Consider the following 21,063-nt stretch of genomic DNA (forward strand, 5'->3'; position numbering starts at 1 on the left):
GGTATTCTTAATACAAGTAAAATCTATGTGCTCCGTAAGCTTATATACGCATAGTTCATCATCGATGAATTACAGAGATTAAGTTAAAAAATAAAGAAAGAATGTTAAAATGATATACTATTGAAAATATTACAGTGAAAAACGGCAAGCAAACAGATGATTGATATATAGAAAGTCGATATATACAGAAATCATTTATTTGTAAAAGCAATGTCGGAGAATATAAGATTTTTTTATTAATTTGTTTGTTCCATACATCGAGGACATTGAAAGAAAAATTAAAAAAAGGAAGAAGTGAATGTATCCTTTTAAGATATGTGACTCGTAAATAAATTCCACTTTATATACGTTATTACAATTTTCACGTTGCGCTTCGATTTAAGTATGATATTTTTGTTTGGACTGCTATTATAATACACACATGTTTATACTTAAAACGCAGGCTCGATTTTAATACCCGACAACATCGATAAGTAATAAAAATGAAGGATAAAGATTGCACTTCCAGTTTTTCGAGCTTTATATTTGGCATCATTTCGATCCGCGATGGAGGTAGGTGACGTCACGTAATTCTAAGGCAACCGGAAGTTGTGGCGATTAAGTAGGAGCGAACACGCAGCTGCGAATCCTATTTCTGAGCACGTTTGATCCGTATCCGTTAATATTCTGTTACCCTTAATATGTATCGGTTGAAGTTACTATAAAACAAAGAAAATTAAAATCGGCCAAATCGGAGTCGGCGCGGTAGAATAAATATTTACTAAAACATATAATATACGTAATTATATCAACGATTAAAATTTCCATAATTGAATCGATATTTAATATTTCCGGACGTTTCGGCTATACATTTTAGCTATCCTCAGTAGAACATTAACGATCAATCACACAGTGTCCAACAGGAAGCACAATTATCCTTTGATTTGAATCGCTTTTTTACACAGTCGGTTTGGACTCAATAATCGAATTTTGTGAATTTTTCTTTAATCTCTTACTCTTCCTCTGTAAAAAGTAGTATTATAAACTGCGTGAAAATGTAAAAATCTCGAATGTGATTTCGTTTACAAGCGAGAATGTGGCGTTAAAAAAAAAACATGCGATTGCGGACACATCTCTCGCAGCGAAAGGATCGGGCGAAACGAGCATGTACGCAAGGCTATGCTGTTGGATGTAATTTACGAGGCAAGCAATATTTTTACGGCTGACTTACGAGTATTCTCTATGTTGCTTGGATTCATCTTCCAGATTGCATCTGGAATAAATCATTCCTATATCGAGTAGTGTCGTGTCTGAAAGGTCACCAACTTGCGCCTTCTCTAGTCTCGCAATTCCCACGTAATATCAAAGAAAGCGTTAATATCCTAATTAACAATATTGAACGATTATTTTTCGCAAACTTGTATAGTTAAATCTATTGCGAATGCAATCTTATATAAATATACCCGATTAAGTGTTACTCAATTCTTATACTTGCCATCTTTAAAACAATACATTCGTAAAAAATATGGACAAGTATTTTTTGCTGATGAGTACATATATATACATATGAAAATTCCACAAACAATCTTTACTGAGAATTATGTAATATAATATATAGATCGTTCTATTTTTCTTTTATCTATCTCTTTATATAAACATGATTACTACTGAGTATTTAAATGATAGTAGTTAAAAAGCAAGAAGGTTTTTTTGTATTTTTAATACAAGAAAGAAGAAACAAATCAGAGAACATTGTGCTTTTTGATAAATATCTCTTTTTTTGCTATTAACTGCAAAATTTATAGTGTCCAATTTTTTAAATCTCTGTATTTATATCTTTCCGTAATAAATAAATTTTTTATAATGTATATCGCCTGATATCGAGTTATCATTCTTGCATGCGTATTGATAACTGCACGGATGATATCTGCGCAGATGTGCCTTGGAAAGTTTCTTACTTACGACGCACAGTCCTTGATGGGAGTGAAGGTACGTAGAGAACAGAGACCCGTAATAAATCTTGAGAATACGCTTTCTGCGCGGGCACAAGTTGCAGTTTGTTGATAACCGCACCGCTTGCCCGGGGTGTACGGCATAAATATTAGAGTGGCCGATAATGTTTCGGACGTGCATTTGATGCAAAACACCAAGACGTTACTGCTAAGAAAATTGTTGCCTCAAGCATGATCATCGTACATAATCATTGATAGACCTAAATCGGAACTGAGCAAAATATTATATAAATATGTGCATGTGTGTGTGTGTGTGTTAAAATATATGTGATTACACACATACACACACATATTATATACACATATTTAATTTTCTTGTTAGGAAACAAAAGAATAAGTAAGAATTGTCAGAGCTCTATTATATGTGCTTTATTATTTTTTTTTATTCGGTTCTGGAAATATTAAATATTATTTAAAATTATATGTTCATTATTGTGTTTTTTAATATAAGTGCAAAAGTTACGTATGGATTTATAAAATAATAACCAAAAACAATTACAATTCATAAGTACATGTTACTATATTTATATATGATGCATTAAACGAACAGGTTATGCAATTGAAAAATTGTATGAAATATAATTTCTAGATCCGAAGTTTACGATGGTGTAAACTTTAACTGCGATTATTTGCTTCAAGAGTATTAATAATAGACGAAATCACTGATATGTCGTAAAACTCACTGATGCTTTTAGTATCAGAAGCATTGAAACTTCTTAAAGACGAGCTAATATAAAATATAAAATAAAATAACTATGCAGAGATGTTATCCAAAATTATGACATGTATTAGATGCGTTACAAATCAGTCTGCATAAAATATCAGCAGAATACATCTCCACAATCAAACAATATCACTTGCAACAAATTAAATATAAAATTATTGGATTTAAGTGAGAATACTGTCGCTTTGTGAATTGAAATTGTTTCACAATCTTCAGTATATAATAAATTCTGCAATCTTACGCATAATTCACCGTAATTTTCAAGTACCCTCGTAATCAGTATGCACGCGTAGTAAGAGCCTACCGCAATTAAGTAACTTGACGTAATTTACGTCTAAGTCATACAAAATTTATGTCTCAAATTAAAGGATAAAAACATATCGTGTTACAGATTTACGATATTTTTTTTTAAAAGCTTATAAATCTAAATTATCCCTTTTTTTAGTCTTACTTTTTTTTTAATTAATTTTGAAATAATAAACATTGGATTAGCTTTGAAACATCTCAATTAGTATCATCCTTGCAGTATATAATAGATAAATATGAATCATCTTCCGAATTCACGTAAATGCGCGAAGTGAGGATTTTTTAAAATAAAGTACGCGATGTCATTTTAATAACGTTATAACAAGTTTAATTCAGTTCAATAGATACTAGAAGTCTATTTCGACAGTTAAAGGGGTAACTAATTTATAATAGAAGAAAGAGAGATCACTTATAATACTACTAACATTATGTTACAAAGAAAGTTTAAAAAAAAAAAAGGAAGCTCGATATTTTCTCTCTTTAGATATAATTACTTATTAAATACCGTAACCAAAATCTCAAAATTTAGAAATGTTTTTTAAATTTGATTGAACCTAGCAATTAATCTAAAAATTAATGAGATATTTTGTCATACATTTACAATAGGAAATAATATTATAATAAAATAATCGGAAAATACTAACTAAGTAAAAAAAGAAAACTTTCCTCTTACGTGACACTTTTGTGAGATGACATAGTATTATATTGCTATTGTACTAGCGAATAGTTTTTAATCTGTTAAAAAATTTAAAGTTTCTTGTGAGCTTTTTCTGAATTAGATCAATTGTTGTTATTTTTCTTTCTTAAAAACTTATGTTGCGAATTAATTACCAACAAGAGTAATTAATTCACAACATAACCTGTAGGTAAGATATACGGTTTGCATTTATTGTAATTATCTTTATCATTATTAAAATAAAATTATTTTAATAATGTAAATCAAATTATTCTTTTTTTCTTCTTTTCCAGTCATTTATGAAGAAGATCCAATGTCATTCATGACATTCCAACAAGCGACATGCTGTTATGTCCCGCCAACAAACGTCTTGAACACTCCGTACAAGGAACAGCTTATTGGAATAAGCTCACAGTATCCATTTCAAAATTTGGATTACGCATCCCAAAATTTGCCAATTTGGTCCTCTAATTTCTTATCAATGACAGCGACAAATACGTCTCTTGAAACACTTAAATCTCCTTCTGAACTATCTACTGAATCTTTTAATGATCCTTTTATTAATTCTCCTACTGAACCTTCTACTGATCCTCCTAAGGAATCTCCTCCTAATTCTCCTACTGATCTTTCTGTTAAATCTTCTACATACTGTTGGTAAGTCTACTTTGTTATCTTATTTTTTCATAATTTTGATAAAAAAATATTATACAGACATAATTAGTTATGCTAATTTAAATATTGAATATTTGGAATACTGAAAAACTATCTTATTATTTGTCAGTTACATGCAAGACGTCTGATGAAATCAAATTTGCTATAAGCGTTAAGTGTGTGGAAAAGGATTAGTTTTCGGTTTAGAACACATAAATCGTGGTTTCCATTATTTCTGGTGTTCTTCCTTTGTTTGGATCGTCAAGAGACATCGAAAGAGGGTCGTATTTGCAAATCCAGTGCACATAAAACAGAAGCTATAAAATTTCCTTTCGTCCGAGAGTTAAGCAAACCGCGGCATTTAGATCAGCAAAGGGCTGCTCATCTCCGTCCATTACTCCACCTCTTTTACTTTTTTTTCTTTATTACAGGACATTTTTTATTAAATTTCTGACTTTTGGCATCTGTAATTATTATATCAAAAGCAATCATTTTTTATTTATCGCGCTAATATAATTGTTACATAATATTGTCAAAGATCAAATTCATTGATATGTTAAGAATTATAATCAGTATTAGCAACTGATTTTGAAAGATTATAAAAGATTATGAAAGGCATTGAAGCCGTCAAATTGCATCAACTTACATCTTTAGAATGAATGGCAAATTATACTGTAGTGAATTTTATATTACGTTTTCTTCAAAGAAATCTTTATTAGTATCAATTTTGCTATCTTCAAAGCAGCCGCTCAAGAAATAATGCATAAAGCGTGCGGGAACTCAAAGATGCGTCGCGTCGGTTGTTCCACCTTCCCAGTTCCAGCTTAAACGGTGGCGACACTATAAAGAATCGAATTTATGAGTGTTGGCCAGTTTTCTCCATCCCATTTTTGTCCATGACGATACTCGGTTATCGTCCTTATTCGCCAATTTGAAGAAAACAACTTTTGCTATATGTGAGAAAGCAGGACTCAAATCCGACGCCAGTCGGCTATCTGGGATTACGCGTGTTGCCTTAAAGATAAGCTGTCTACGGTATTTACATTTAATTCGTTCTCGTATATTTGCTGGCGCCCCAAGGAGATTGCGGCAAGTCTTGATTAATTACTGATACATTCTAGAAATTCTCGTATTTCGCGTAGTTTGCATATTTAGATAAACTTTGAATGAATGCATGTACATGAACGTATATATTTATTAAATGATTAATTACAAAATTTATACATCCGGGAAAAAATGAATTTCAAATTGTAAAGGCGTGAATTTAAATTATTGCTTTTCATTACATAAATATATATAGAATTACTTTAATCAATTTAAATTATTTTTACCTTTTACATTTACTAAATTTAAAATTATGAAAATATTGTTTTAGACTTTAAAAATGATATACTACTTGTAAACTTTGTATTATTTTTCAGTAAAATTTACTGAAAAGGAACAATCTTGTGCTATTTATAAACGATAGTGATTTTTTATTTAAAAAAGAGTTAATAAATTCTTAGTTATATACACGATTTTCTCACATTAGGAGTGTTCGATCTGTATCGAAAAAATGTGTACGCAATGCAAAGGAAATGAAGAACAAATTTAATTAGACGTTCTTCGAACTAACGTAATAAGATACGTCACAACAGGATGTATATTTTTCTTTTCTTAATCTTATATAGAATTGACAAGAAAAGTGGCGTATTAATTCGGTCACGAAATAACGCATGCTCTGATATGGAAATACAAGGGAGTAAGATGGTGACAAGTTGAAAAGGAGTCATAAAATATCGTCATGCAAGATGTCATTAAAAAATCTTAATATTGACGATGCATTCTCCTGTTTAGAGAATAATGTTAATAGGAATTAGTATTCATTTATGTTTAAAATAGTTCCTCGAATGCTCTAGTCACTTCCGGCAGGATACTTTAATATGCAAATATAATAACTTCTATTTGTTTTAGATATGTTTAAACAATCGGTATCGATCATTTTATTATATACACAAAAAATCATTTTATTGTAAAAAAAAATAATGACTCAATTTATTTTTTTATTTTCAAGTAACGGTTATCTTAATTATTTTTTTATAATAATCTTAAAATGTACTATATATATAAATTTTAGAAAAATTATTATTATGTACTCAAAACAAAAGATTTTTTTTGTGAGGAATATTACAAAATTGATCAAAGAAACTTTATATAACATGCAAATCGAGTTTGTTTTATAATAAACTTACTAGAGAGAGAGGCTTTATAGAATATATTTTGAATAAATATGATGCTTTTGATAAATTTATGATAGATTTGCGGATATATGAACTTTCGAAATATTTGAAACACGTAATTATTACTTGCATATAGTATGTGTATGATACTGTACATACATATACGTGTCTAAATTGAGAAAAAATGAAGATACTTCTTCGTAATATAATATGTGGTTACATTTGTGGTATGTTTCCGCAAACCGCAGCATCTTCATTTTCGTCATGATAGAAATGCAGTTTCACCATGCTATTCATGTATGCGAACGTCTCAATCTTCCGCATGGGGTAGCGGTTATACTTAAACATTCATAAATTTTCACGGTGAAAATCACTGATGTATCAGTTCGTGTCTAAAATTCTGAAAAACTTGTACGGCGCAATAACTAGTTGTCCTTATCATATGAATTATTTAATAGTTGATACGATAGAGTATACAGAGGAGGGATAAATCCAGATTTATCGGATGCATGCGATCCGTCGTTAGAGTCAAGAGGGCATCAACATTGCGGCGTAATGTGATCGTAAAAGAACCTAAAAATGCACGGCTAAACGGCACGCGGCGATATCCGCGATATGAAAATGGAAGCGGTAATTAAAATGTCGGCAAGGTTTGTCGGCTATCTCGGATACTGATTGCTTCCAGTCTGTGATTAGGGCTGTTAAAAATGAGTCGGTCTCTTCATCGAACGCTCGCTCTTCGTACTGACTATGGCCGAACGATGGAATCTGGTGATCAGTCGCGCACTTGACTCTTTGCTTACACTTGTATAATGTAAACACACACACACACATTCATATATATCTCTCTTTTCTTAATGTAGGCGATAAGCGATGCTCCGAATTTTTATTGGTTTTGTATTAATTCTTATCGTTATATATTTTTAAAAATGTTCGCAATATAATTTATAATGCAACAGATACAATTTCGCATTATGATGTTTTTTTTTCTATATATAAAAATATATAATCAAGCGATATATTCGTGTGATATACGATTTTTCTTGATGTTTTTATTTTAAATTATAACCGTGAATCGATTCGGCGAAATATTCTCGGCAACCTTTGCGTGCAACGGACTCATTAGAGCAATTACATACGTTAATACTCGTTTCTCGACTCGTCGGCGCAAAAAAATCGATCGTCGTCGATTTAATGTCACATATACGACAGAGCGAGGATCGCTTCTAATAGTTTCGTGATCGCTTCTAATAGTTGCAGCAAGCGTTCGGCGAATCGTCGGAAGAATTAGTCCCGCTTTTGCAGTAAGCAGCATCAATGTAATCAGACAGGTTGCTCAGAGTGGCCTTAACGACGGTCGTAAACGCGGTTCTCTTTACAGCTCGGTGGGTATTTTTTCTTTTTTTTTTACGGTCTTCTCCTTCTACCTCGTCATCGTCGTCGCTGCCTTCTTATTCTCCTTAAAACCCTTTCTACGTTTACCATTGCCGCAAAGCCGTAAGTGAGGCAAACTCTTCTGCTTATTTTGCTCCGGGTGCAGTAAACTACCAAAGTTTATGTGACAGATGTTAGAGAGAAGTCGAAGTAGTCTTACGGAAAGTCAATGATCTAACTAAAATTTTCACAAATCTATTTTTAATAAGTCATTAATTATAATTATAGGATAAAATTGCTATATTTTACTTTCAATTAAATGGTTGGTTAACTAAACTTGAGGTTAAATAATCATATTGAGTGTTATTGATGACTCTTACATATAATTACATTGTTGCTCTTATTAAATTTTTTAATTCTTTATTTTTATATAATTTTTTCAATCAAATTGTATGTATATCGTGATGCCTCATATATAATTTTTTTTTTTAATATCAAATAAGTAAAATCTCTATATATATATGTGTGTGTGTATGTGTAGGTATATATAAACTTATTATTATTATTAAATTCATAATTTTCTTACATGACATTTCTATGTAACGTATACGTGTGTAATATATCATATACTCTTACACAAGATAATCAGACTTAATAGAGACGTGTATTCAAAACTCTCCTCGAAACTCTCTATTCCCTATTTAAAGACAATCATGACTAATTAAAAAAAAATAGCAGTAATAGCTCTTGTAGATTATCCGTTTGTATTGCAGTTTATTGTTCAATTTGTTTATTTTATTAATCATCAATAAAACAAAACGCGTCGTGGTTGTGATGTAATATTTTGTAGGTAAATAATTGCTTCTTTTAATTACTAAAAGATAGTTATTAGTTTTAATAATTTATGTTATTGTAGGTAATTATACTTTACAACATTATATATTTAGTTTATATTTTTTTCATAACGTCTTGTTTATAATCAAAGAGAAGAAACTATTTGCAAGATAAAATTCACATAGCCAACTTAAGCATACCAAATATACATACATCGATTGTGATATTTTTTGGATTTTTTGTTGCTTCTTGTTATTTCAGATCATAAATTCTAATTTATCTGTTAAATATCTTGAAAATAAATAGATTATAAATAAATAAGTAGATAAATCCATGTTTGGAAAAATATATTTTTCAATAAATGTATTTTTGTATGTCAATTAATATGTCAACATGTTAATAAGCTTATAAAGTAAAGACATTGGATCATTTTGGGATCTTCCATTTAATAATTTAAGTTGACACACACACAAATAGTTTTATCATTACTCATGAAATGCAAACAAAGGTAAAGAGGCATTTATGTCACTAAATGAAAGGGATCCCTTAGTTTTCATTTTTCTAATATACTCGTTTACGAAAAAAAAGAAACATATAGGTACTTAGGTCATATTAAGTATATTACGTGCGGATTGCTACTTTTTAAAAATCTTATCTCATATTTTTTATTAACGTTCAGAATTCTTTCTTTTGAATGTGACCGCAAATTTTCAATTTTGGACTCAGTAAAAAATTAGAAAAAATTTTTTTACTCATTAAAAAATTAAAACAAACCTTAAATTATAGATATTCATATTTTTTATTAACGTTCAGAATTGTTCTTTCTTTTGAATGTGACCACAAATTTTCAATTTTGGACTCAGTAAAAAATTAGAAAAAATTTTTTTACTTAGTAAAAAATTAAAACAAACCTTAAATTATAGATGTATACCACATGTGCATAAAACTTTGAGAAAAATATTGCAATTCTTACAACAAGATTTACTACGATGAATATTTACTTCGTTATTTGTTATTTTGTATCCCAAAATTTCCATGAAAGCTCAATGATAAAATTATATGTAGTTAATGTTTATTAATCTATGTGTGTGATTGATAAGTTATTGATTTTTAAATATTATTTTATTAAAAAATATAAGTTTTATGATTATCTGTGAAAAATGTCTTTTTTCAAAAGTAAAATATTACAGTTTCTTAAACGCAGAATATTTTTGCAAAATTAATACTTGCTGCATGCAGTTTATCATATACTTCGACAACGCACCTGCTGCAATATATTTCATAATTGCTACTACATATTGGCACGCACAGTCCTCTCATTAATAGCACGTCTGTACTGACACCGCTGAAATTATCGATAGCGATTAGCCAACGATCAAATTAACGAGACAAATATCTCTGGCCTTGATGGAACAACTATCCCATCAAGGCTTATTCTTTAAGGACGGATCCGCAATTTTCGAGACAAAGCAATAATTAGTAGTGCCGAAGTGATCCACTACGAACACAGCGGCTGCTTCTCTTTCTCATCATCGTCTTTCTCATACGTAACCAAGAACCGGGGAGCGTTAAGTAGTGTAACAGACTCGGCATGGTTGGCAAAAGGAGTTTTACTACTTTCTAACCACAGTCGTGGGGTACAATTAAACCTCCATAAACCTCGTCATAACTTTTTTAAAAGCGACCGGCTGTGCGCTCGCGCACGCTCCGTTCCCTTTGCTTGCTGAACAAAAGCCCGCCATATTGCATCCTTAATGAAGCCCTGAGACGATACGGGTACCGGCTTCTTCCGGTCGACCTTAAAACCTCCTCGTCCGGTCATGTCATTCGTCTAAGATTTTTGCGAAAACGGATCATCTATTTTGAAAACTACAATGGTCGTCGAAGGCGTATGCCGCATAATTTACGCGACCTAGATGAACTTTAAGACGACTTTCTTATAAAAGCTCCATAGCTAATGACCGGTAATTTACACGTGAAACTTTCCTTTCCTTTCAGAGAAAAAAGCTAATGTCGATATGCTGTTTACAAGCTGTCCTAGAGCTGATCGATTCCGATCGATATACCAAGTTTAGCGTGACATTAGAAGAACGGACAGAAGACAAAATGTGACTGACATAATTCGCGTCGTGTAATCCGCGACGAAACTTTATTTCTTGAAATATACAAAGGGAACAGGCGTTGCCTTCTCATGTAGGTCCCTTTCGTATGCTTTCTCATCGGTGTACTTGTCAAGAATGACGTCCTTCAGCGGTCATGCCAACAGCTCGGGAATCGTCGGATAAGTTCACATAATGCTCACCGAAGACCTCGACTGCTCGAAGGCAAAGGCAGAGCGAAAGGAGTTAGAGAAAATGAGAAGAAGAAGAAGAAGTCGACGGCTAAGCGGGAAGGTTGAGGAAGGAACCCTGGCAACCCGGCATGCGGGACTTTAGCGGAGACTGACGTTTACGGCTCGGAGCGATCGACCTAGCGCCAGTAAAACTTAAGAAGAAATACAAGCGAAGTCCACATCGACAGTTAAAGTCATACGCGCGAAAATGCAACCAGGCTTCTATGAAATACGACGTACTTGCCCATCTAACTCTAGTGAGCGAAGCCACCGGGGTCCACCCGGGATACGCGTCTCGTTAATGAACGAGAGGCTGCGCCTCTTACGGATCTGAGATCGCGATCGATAAACAAATTCTTTACGCAAAACACTGGCAGAATAGTTCATGTATTTGCGAATAAATGAGCCATTTAGTTCCTCTAGCGAAATTATTGAATCCTATAAACATAGGAATGTCTTTATTTTGAAATGGTTAATGCTATTTTTATGCGTTGCATAATAACGATGTAAATTAACAAATTAGCACATCGTTATATTCAGCAAATCATTTTTTTCCCTAAATGACGAATTAATTTTTTAAATACAATAACATGTGTGAATTTAATAAAATTTATATTACCTGCAAAAGTGTTATTAGGGGAGATGCAATTAACAGTTAAAAAAGAAAAATTACAGTGTAAAAAATATATTAATTATTATAAATAAGAAAGAATTTCAATAAAAGAGATAAAACAATCGCTTATTCGTTAATATTCGGAATTGAACGAGTTGAGGCTAACGTAGAGTGAATAGGTATTTCAAGCTTTCGCAGTGATTTTACGGTCTCTCTTTCCCCCCTGCCCACCTAAACCCTCGTCAAGGGTGGTAGCGCACGGGTGGAGGTATGAGAATCCGCGAAGCACACTTACTAGCAGATGATAAACTTCCACCCACCTCATCCGCAACCGCCGCGACCGTTTCCATTTTAGTTATGTGCTATAGGATGTCTCCTCCTTAGACCACATTTACGACTTCTCGAGCAGTCACTGTTCGTCTTGGAATCTGCTTAGATCATCCGGAAGAGACCCTTTATCGATGAAAGCTTTCCTTCCCGATTATGCGGATGCGCTTGCGCAGACATTTTGTATAATAACACAAATATAATAAAGGCTATCTTATTGTACAGATAGTATTTGATCAATTTAATTGATCATAGTCAGTGATGTAAATTAATGAACGTAGAATGATTTTCAAAATTTTATTTCTATCGATTTAAAGAATTATCGTTGATGGATCGAAAGTCTTTTCTTGTCGTACATCATGTATTGTTTAAACCGTCTGATCAATAAGTTCCAAGTTAGTCTCCACTAAAGTTCATCAAATTACCTAGGTGCAGAAATTGTTGAATGGGAACAACGTGGATATATGTAAATCATTGGAACATAAATAACGTAGATTACGCAGCTAAGGATATTGTGAAGCGGTATAGCTATAAATCATATTTTTACGAGACACTCTTTAGTCGATTAAAGCAAAGGGTCTTTTGGAAAAAATGCAAATATAAATTATGAACCGATGCCTCCGACTCATTAGTATACTTCTTTATCTTTTTTGTCGCTTTTTTAATAGTAGATATATTACTATTAGAAAAGAAGGTGGTATTATTATGGCCAGTGTAAATATAATGATCTCTCTGAATATCTTTACTTAAGTGACGAATTCTAATGATTACTTATAGAGAATTATTTGTTTAATTGCTCGCCATTATACCATGATGCTAATGACAATAGTCAGCATTTATTATAACACATTTTTACTTTCAAGCACTTTGAAACGTTTTTAAGGTACATTTTAGCATTTAAGTACATATATTTTCTCATTCTTGTCGAACTTGAACGTATTATATGAATACATGTACCTTTGAGTGCGTTCTTTGTTATTTAACATATTATTAAACTGTACATTTTGTGTTATGCAAAATTAAATAATAATATGATATTTTGTTAACGTAACCTCCTAAACGGGTGTTGATTGCTGAAGGCCTTTTTTCAAGATTTTTAATATCAAAATAATTATTTCATAAATCGATTGCTTATATATTACATAAGCTCCATTGTTTATATATTACATATACACAGATTTTTAGTACTAAGCAGCCTATATGCGAAAGTAATTATGTGTAAATACATATATTTTTTTGCAGAATTTAAATATATACACTCTAAAATATTTTTTTCTGTTAATTTGGTAACCAAAAATACACACTGTGTGTTTTTGTAAACAAACCAATTTTTTATATCTATTTTTGTGGAAGGCCATATTACCACCCCTATTTTATTTTGAACCATTATACATAGTCGCTATATTTTTATAAATAGCATCGCAAGCAATAAATGTTTCGTAACTTCAAGTCTAGAATTGATTAAGCAACATTTTGACAAATGTAGGTAATTGTTAAGTTTCAAATTGTGATTATTAATTAAATTATTGTATAATAATGTTGTACAATAATTATTATATAACTGTAAATAGTGTACCATAATAACCACTCTCTCTTCTATTTTATTATTATTATGACGATTGTTATAATTAATTATTGTTAATAATATGGAGAAAGTGCATGTTTTGCATGAATATTTCTGTTCTCAATGAAGAATTTAATATATAACTTTATTTATAACTTGGATATAAAACTTTATAACGTTTTAAAATACATGCAATTGCTACGAGATACACTTGCTAATATATCATTTTTTCTTTAAGCAATGACGCATAATGATACATAATAAAAGGGTATTAGAGTTTTTTTTTAGAGAGGAATGTATAATGAGTCGGTAAATGTACTGGCAACTTAAAATACATGCAAATCTTACATTTATAATGTGCAGTGATTGTCATATCTGAAAAACTATATAAAGTAAATGCAAATACGGTCACGTATAGACTGTACGTAGCACGATAAATTTACGTCATTCGAGGCAACTATTGGCTTTCGTGCTATTTGCAATCGGTCATCGAATATTTCTTGAAAGCGCTCACATCCTCTTAACACGAGTAGATCTTGCGTTCGTCGTAACGCACCGTTACAGATACGTGTACTTAACAAAGTGGTTGGCACTTTGACGAAGTAGTCGCTCGTAAAAAAAGACCCAGGCGCGGACGGTTAAAGCCTCATGAAAACGAGATGACGAATCGTGTACCGGCACAAATCCACGAGCTCTAAAGCGAGAGGGGAAGAATGTGTATTGCAACACGACCAGGAACGACATAACACCCGGTCTCGCCCCTGAAACGGCATCAAAGTAACTGTCGATCGTTAGAGGGATCGTTTTACGAGTGGAAATAATATTCCAAGCGTCGTCAACTGGTTAAATATGTGTAACAATGATGGATGACTACGATTATACCATCGCACGCGTATCAACAAAGTCGGTTTTTTTTATTATTTTACTTAAAAATTTCTGCTTGAAAATGGAAGATTCAGAAATCTTCTGGTTAAATTTAATAAAATTCTAGTTAAGAAAATCAGAATTTTAATTGACACAATATTTCTGGTAAAATCCATTAGAATTTATATATAGGGTAAACTCGGGTATTATGGCCATACGGAAAAGATGGCCATAAGTCATAATTTCCCCAATAATTACTAAATAGTGCATTTTTCTATTCTTTCTTATAAATAATCAATATTTACAGTAGTTTATGTAAATACACTATTCAAAATAATAATATTATAAATATTATCTAATATTTTTTCTTTCGACTATCTGCAAAGTTTTCCAAATGTCTGCTAAAAACTGTTATAATATCAAATAAATTACAGTTAAGCTGCTGTAATCGACATTACATACACAATAAATGTACGTAAATTTCAATGTAACCTATAATTAATATTTTTATCTTCACTATTTATTTATAAATACTATGGCTATCTTTCCGTTACAGTTAGGGTAAGATGGCTCACTTTTTTTCGTAGTAATGTGAAAAGGATTATAAGTTCACAATGGAAAAAGTAGATTGGATTCAATGCATCCGTTGCAAACGGTGGTTACATGAAACCTGTACATCATTTGTTGATGTTTGTCAAACGTGTGGCAAAATTATTTCAAAAACTGATAAGTAATAAACATAAAAAACATTGTTTTTTTTATTATAAATCTTTTTTTATTATCAATGATAAAAGTCTTTGTTTGGTTTCCTTAATAAATCTTTGTTTGATTTTTTTTAACATAAAATATGTATGGTCAGCTATCCTATAATATCATGGCCATCTTATCCCTAAAAATCAGATAAGATGGCCAATGCTTACTTTGTAATATTTTGATAATATTAAAGTTCTGTTAAGTGTTTTCTCTTTAATTTCGATAGTATTTGTTACTTTAAGCTTCAATGAAAGTAATATCCCAAATATTATTAAAAAGTAACAGGAATAAATGTATGTTTTTTGCATTTTAAAAAACTATGGCCATCATACCCGAGTTTACCCTATTAATATATTTTTTTTTACTAGAATTAATCAGAATTCTAGTTATCTCAACTAAAATTTTAATAGACTTAATCAGAAAATTCTGATTCATCGCTTTCCATCAGAATTACTATTTAATTTAATCAAACCTTTTGTTCTCAGTGCTTTTGTCATGTTCTCTTACGTATATCTATCGAAAATGTTTTTTTTTTTTAAATCATTTTTCTTGTGTTGTTGGCATATATCCATTATTTAATTCGACAGTTTACAAGTTTGTCGGTTTCTCGAAGCTATAAAAGTCGATTTCGCAATAATATATCTACCGCGTAATCGTATTTTCGCTGAAACCACTTTTGCGTTTCTCGTGTATTCTTCATTCAAGTTAGAGCACGATTATGTTTTATTAACGAATCTTTTAGACACGCTGAAGCATTGGCGGACAAAGGAGTCGATTAAAATGATTCTAAGAAGAGGTTCGTGCTATCTAACGAAAGATCCTTTCAAAGTCGATCTTCTGGGATGTGAACTGGATCTTTATCGCCTCTACTCTTTCGGGACGTATATCTGCGAGACGTACGTTTTACGAGGCGACCAGGTTTTAGTGTCGAACGATGTTTTGCTTGGTCAAGCTTTTTAATGTCTATCTTGTACCGCTCTTTGTTTACAAGTTATTGCTTCGTGTATCAATCAAATAAAATAAAAGGTTCAATCAAAATACTATATAGTACGTCATCGATCAAATTAAAAGGATCGACTTCTTGATTTTCCACTTTCCATGACTTTATATCTTAATCTTATTAATTCTCTTGATTTATTTGTATTTATTTTTTAGACGGATAAATTTTTGAAACTGATGACGTATTAAGTCGCAGCGATCTTGAAAGTAAAACAAAATTGTAATGGAAAACCGTTGAAAACGTCATGATTGCGAGGTTTCATCAAACAAGATTGATTCGACAGAGATGTCCGATCTAAGTACCAATGCGTCTAGACTTTCGAAAAAGTCTGTTACAACCTGCTGTCGTAGCGGGCAGGAAACCGGGTCTGCCATTGGGTGCACGTATGAAAACTAAGTCCGGGTTTCATTTGACTGGCTTTACGAGGGAGACATAAAATGGATTTTACTGTCGGCTAGTTCGCCAGTTCTCGAGTTGGTAACATTGCTTTAGCGAACATAATATACTCCTCCGCGTCCTTGTCGCTTCTTCAGTCCTCTCCTCTTTCTCATCCGTTCTTTTCTCTCTTGCCATCTTTCCATAGTGGATTTTGTTTTACGGCGGTGGACCTCGTCCGCCTTCTTCCCCTTCGCATTCGCAACTCGACGATCTTTAAAGCATCGCGATAAGTTTTCCTCTCGTCGGTCGTCTCTCTGAGAAAACTTCTCGAGAATGAGAAATGTCCCGCTACCAGATTTAATATCCGCTGGATGAACCGACATGACGGTCGTTAACTTCTCTCCATTTCTTAGTCGGCGGTTTCCGGCATTCGGTAATTTTTTGCGTTAGTACTGCCGCGTTGTTGCTTATACAATATTGAACGATTAGATTGGGTTCGATTTCCTTAGGATCGCTTTAATAAAGACTTGAATGATAACTTTGTGATAATTTATAGCTCTGAGTAGTAAACATTGTTTTTATATTATAAACTTTTGATAGACGGACAATGTGTAAAATTACGGGAGGAAATTCTCGAAGTGTAACAAAGAATGCAAATAAGCGGTGTTTTCGTTGATGCCATAAGTGCAGTACATTCTTGAACGTAGTTGAATGTAACGCTGCGTTTTTACATTGCATGTCAAGTTGTTTGGCAAACGTGCATTTATGTCAGTAAACGTTGTCAGCGGCAATAAAACAACGCGATTTACCTGGTATTATTACGAATCTCAAATGGCATAGAAAGATATGTCTATATATTTTTTATTCCCTCATTACAGCTGGCACTTTAATCACAGCTGTGGCAAATAGCAATTATACTTCTTTTTCCTATTGCAGTAATATACAGGCGATAATAATTAAAAAGCGATTGTAGATCATAATTAAATCGGAATTATTACTATTTTGAAAATAATGACATTTTTAATAGAAGGATGTGAAATTACGTATCTAAATAGATACGATATTGCATTGGTTTTATTACATTTTCAAGCAAATTACATATAAACTACTACGCTACTTCTTTGAATCTCGGAAACTGTGCGTCGTAGAATTACACGTGACGTGTTGCGTAAATCTTATTGCATAAGGCAGAATCAATTTGTTTACGTTATTATTCTTGTGATGTATAGATATGATCTTAACATCTGACAATTGTTATAGCGATTTATCACAATAATTACTTTGTGCTTAAATCCTTTAAATTGGGAATAAATATTGAAAACAAATGTACGAGGAGGTAATCAATGTAATCGTATGTGGAACAGTTCCAAAAATCATTATAAAATTCGTATAATATCCCCGCATGTATAATCCGATAATTACATATGCAGAAATTATTATGTAATATTGGTTTTTTTATTTTACCAAATGACTTCATGTGTAGTGAAGAAAATTATTTAATTTTCATGTGAAAAATCTTATGAAATTAAATGAAATTATCTATGTAATAATCTTTATATTTCAGATAATATTTTAGCTAGTGATTACCTCCTCGCAAAAATATCTAAAACTTTAATCTAAATTAATAAAGTGAAAGGAAAAACATTATACACAAAAAAAATAAGAGGATGTCTTTATTTGAACATGTCACACTTATTATAATATTTATTATTGATAAAATACTTCTATAAGATACAATACCTCTCGATGACATATTGATACTTTATTAATTAAAATTAGAAAAATGAATATTTTATGACAGGTGAAATTAGAACGAACATGTGTATAAAACACGATTGTGTAAGAGATTTTGGAAATGAACATTAGTATTTGCCATTATTATTATCATATTACTGTTACCATCCAATTTTTCTGCTTTCAGATCGACCGCTAACAATCATTGAAGTAAATCGACGAGGAAAACGTATAGAATCCAAAGAAAATCGTGTCGCCTCCAAAGTGATAGGTTGTCGGGACGAGCACTGAACCTGACTATCAATCATTGCCAACTCGTTTCGAACATCGCTTCGCAAGGTGTTCAGTCAACGCTGCTGCATATTCAGTGGACTGAGCAAATCGCAGTCAATCAAGAAATTTTTTTTTAAATTCGCGAAAAATTATTGTGTCGATTTCGCAGCAAGTTTCCAGACATTTTCCATCCTTTGCTTTTAATCCCCGACCGTGATCGTGATCCTTCGTGAAAGAACGAAAAGTTAACGTTTTATTACGAACAATCTCATAATAGATCGACGCCATCGCGATAGTAGATCTTTTGCGATAATGGATCGAACGTTCGTGGACGGTGAAGCGAACAACAAGATCGCAGAGCGTAACTTCGTTCATTTTTCAAACGATCACTCGCGTTTCCTCGGTAGGCGGACGGTAGGTTGTATAAAATCGCCGCGTTCGGATTTTCGTTTCAGGCGAAACGAAATCGACGGACCCTGACGTTACGCATGGGCGATGCAGCTCCCGCAAGGCAGCTTAATCAAGCATAATCTTGGAGAATGAGAAGACCGCGACGTACCGCTTCTGACATCCCTTGAGCTTGTCCGGCGAGTTCATGTACCGCGTCCTCCTCACGTGTGTCCATTTTAAAATTCGGTACGAGAACGCGATGGCAAGATGCCGATCTGCGAAGAGAAACGACCGTAAGCACGACAGGCAAATCGTTAAGAAATCTATCTGATCATAAACGCGACGATTTTATTTGCTGGCTTCTGTTCAACGACGCGTGTGGCCAATATTGCGTGTGGAAAACCAAACACAGAGGATGACGGCGATGGCTGCGCAAGCAGGCGAAGCGTTGGTCGAATTAATCGATGGCGGACATAGTTTGATGCTTTCTGCTTATTCATATATATTATATAATGCTGACTTGCTGTTTTCTCAATTTATACGTGTTATTAAATATTATTTGAAGATATGAGACTTGCAGCCACACGCGCATGATGGAGAATGGTAAGACATTCATATACACAATATTAATCATAGATTGATTACGAATACTTAAATTTATTCGACAAATTTTTCAATTTTTCCTACTTCTCAAAAGTAAACAGAAATATCTCTTTCTAAAATGCGCTCATAGAAATCATGTTTGTCCAACGCTCAAAGATCGGATACATGACATTTTTTGTATTTAATATATTGTAAAAGGTAAGCGCACACGATAGATAAAATGTCGTCCGACTGTTATATGTCGTTTATGGAAAACAATTAAAATTGTTTTCCATGTGTCATACATGAGTTACATTATACGTTGCCAAGGACTTTCCATCCATAAACGACACAATAGAGGCATGTTAAGATTCCCATCCGAGTGCTCCCCGAGTGTCATATCATCCTCGTTTAACATTCGGTAAACAATAAGGATGGAATGATATCTGGGTGGCACTCGAGTGGGAATCTGAACATAGCCCAGTCGGCCGACACTTTGTCTATCATGTGCTCTTACCTGAAGAAGTATCATTATATCGTAACGATTAACATGAGTAAATCTTTAAATCTTGATGACGAGTAAAGCGATTAATCTTGGAATACTGTGAATTAATTCAGTCTATATTAAAATTCTTTTTTCGCGCCGTATACAACGAATTATCAGCCGCTATTCTATGATAATTATAATTTTTCACACAAAGGCGAGTGCATCTGCGCGCAAAATCGCAAAATCGGCGGTGTCAGATACGTGGTGCAATGAAATAACCGCTCAAAAACTGGTTGCTTCAACTTGCAGCAAATTAATTTACAAATAAGAACACTGAAAAACACTGTCCCTTCGATATGCAGTCTCATTCCCTTCTGTTTGCTTCTTTTCTCTTGCATCTGTCCCATCTCTCTTGCTTCGTGCGAAACACGTTTCGAACAATTTGATGCGTAGCCCGATCGAATATTACCATAGAATACTTAATAACTTGTTTCCGTAAATGAATTTGAGTTTCAGTAATGAGCATGTACGCCATACTGTGTCAAATTTATCATCATCATCGTCATTAATTTGTAACAGAAGAATTAATTTGCATATTAACCAAGCTTTTATGGATACAAAATTTTGCTTCAGAATTCATATTTTATGTTTAAATTTTATGACTAAATTTTCTTTTGATTCGTATATAGGGGTATATTATGTCTTTTAATGGAATTCTCTGCTATTTCTTGCTTTTAAGTTAAGTTATATAGTATAAATTTAGAAATTTAATTAACAGTAATTCAATAATTATACACATACTTATGTATATACTATACGTCTACATATAAACGATACACGATTATACTCTCATTATACATTTGGTATTAGGCGTGTAAGAATCTCGTACTAAGCATGGTACTAGGTATATTCTTCAGATTCTGCCATCACATTCTACATAAAAAACACCGCACATTCTGTTTTTTTTGCCTTGCGAATGTCTGAATCGTGA

General features: G+C 32.5%; 1 protein-coding gene across 1 annotated transcript in view; it reads left to right on the top strand.

Moving 5' to 3' along the window:
* dsx (transcription factor doublesex) overlaps window positions 1–18,563 on the top strand; it is a 64,125-nt gene extending 45,562 nt beyond the window's left edge. The window contains exons 5-6 of the mRNA XM_018543008.1: window positions 3,991–4,351; window positions 18,528–18,563. Coding sequence (XP_018398510.1) covers window positions 3,991–4,351; window position 18,528 — 362 coding nt within the window. The 3' untranslated portion in view covers window positions 18,529–18,563. The remainder of the gene's footprint in view (window positions 1–3,990; window positions 4,352–18,527) is intronic.
* Window positions 18,564–21,063: the final 2,500 nt, after the last annotated feature.

Source organism: Cyphomyrmex costatus, unplaced genomic scaffold, assembly GCF_001594065.2.
Source record: "Cyphomyrmex costatus isolate MS0001 unplaced genomic scaffold, Ccosl1.0 scaffold36, whole genome shotgun sequence".
In the NCBI taxonomy this organism is placed as follows: Eukaryota; Metazoa; Arthropoda; class Insecta; order Hymenoptera; family Formicidae; genus Cyphomyrmex; species Cyphomyrmex costatus.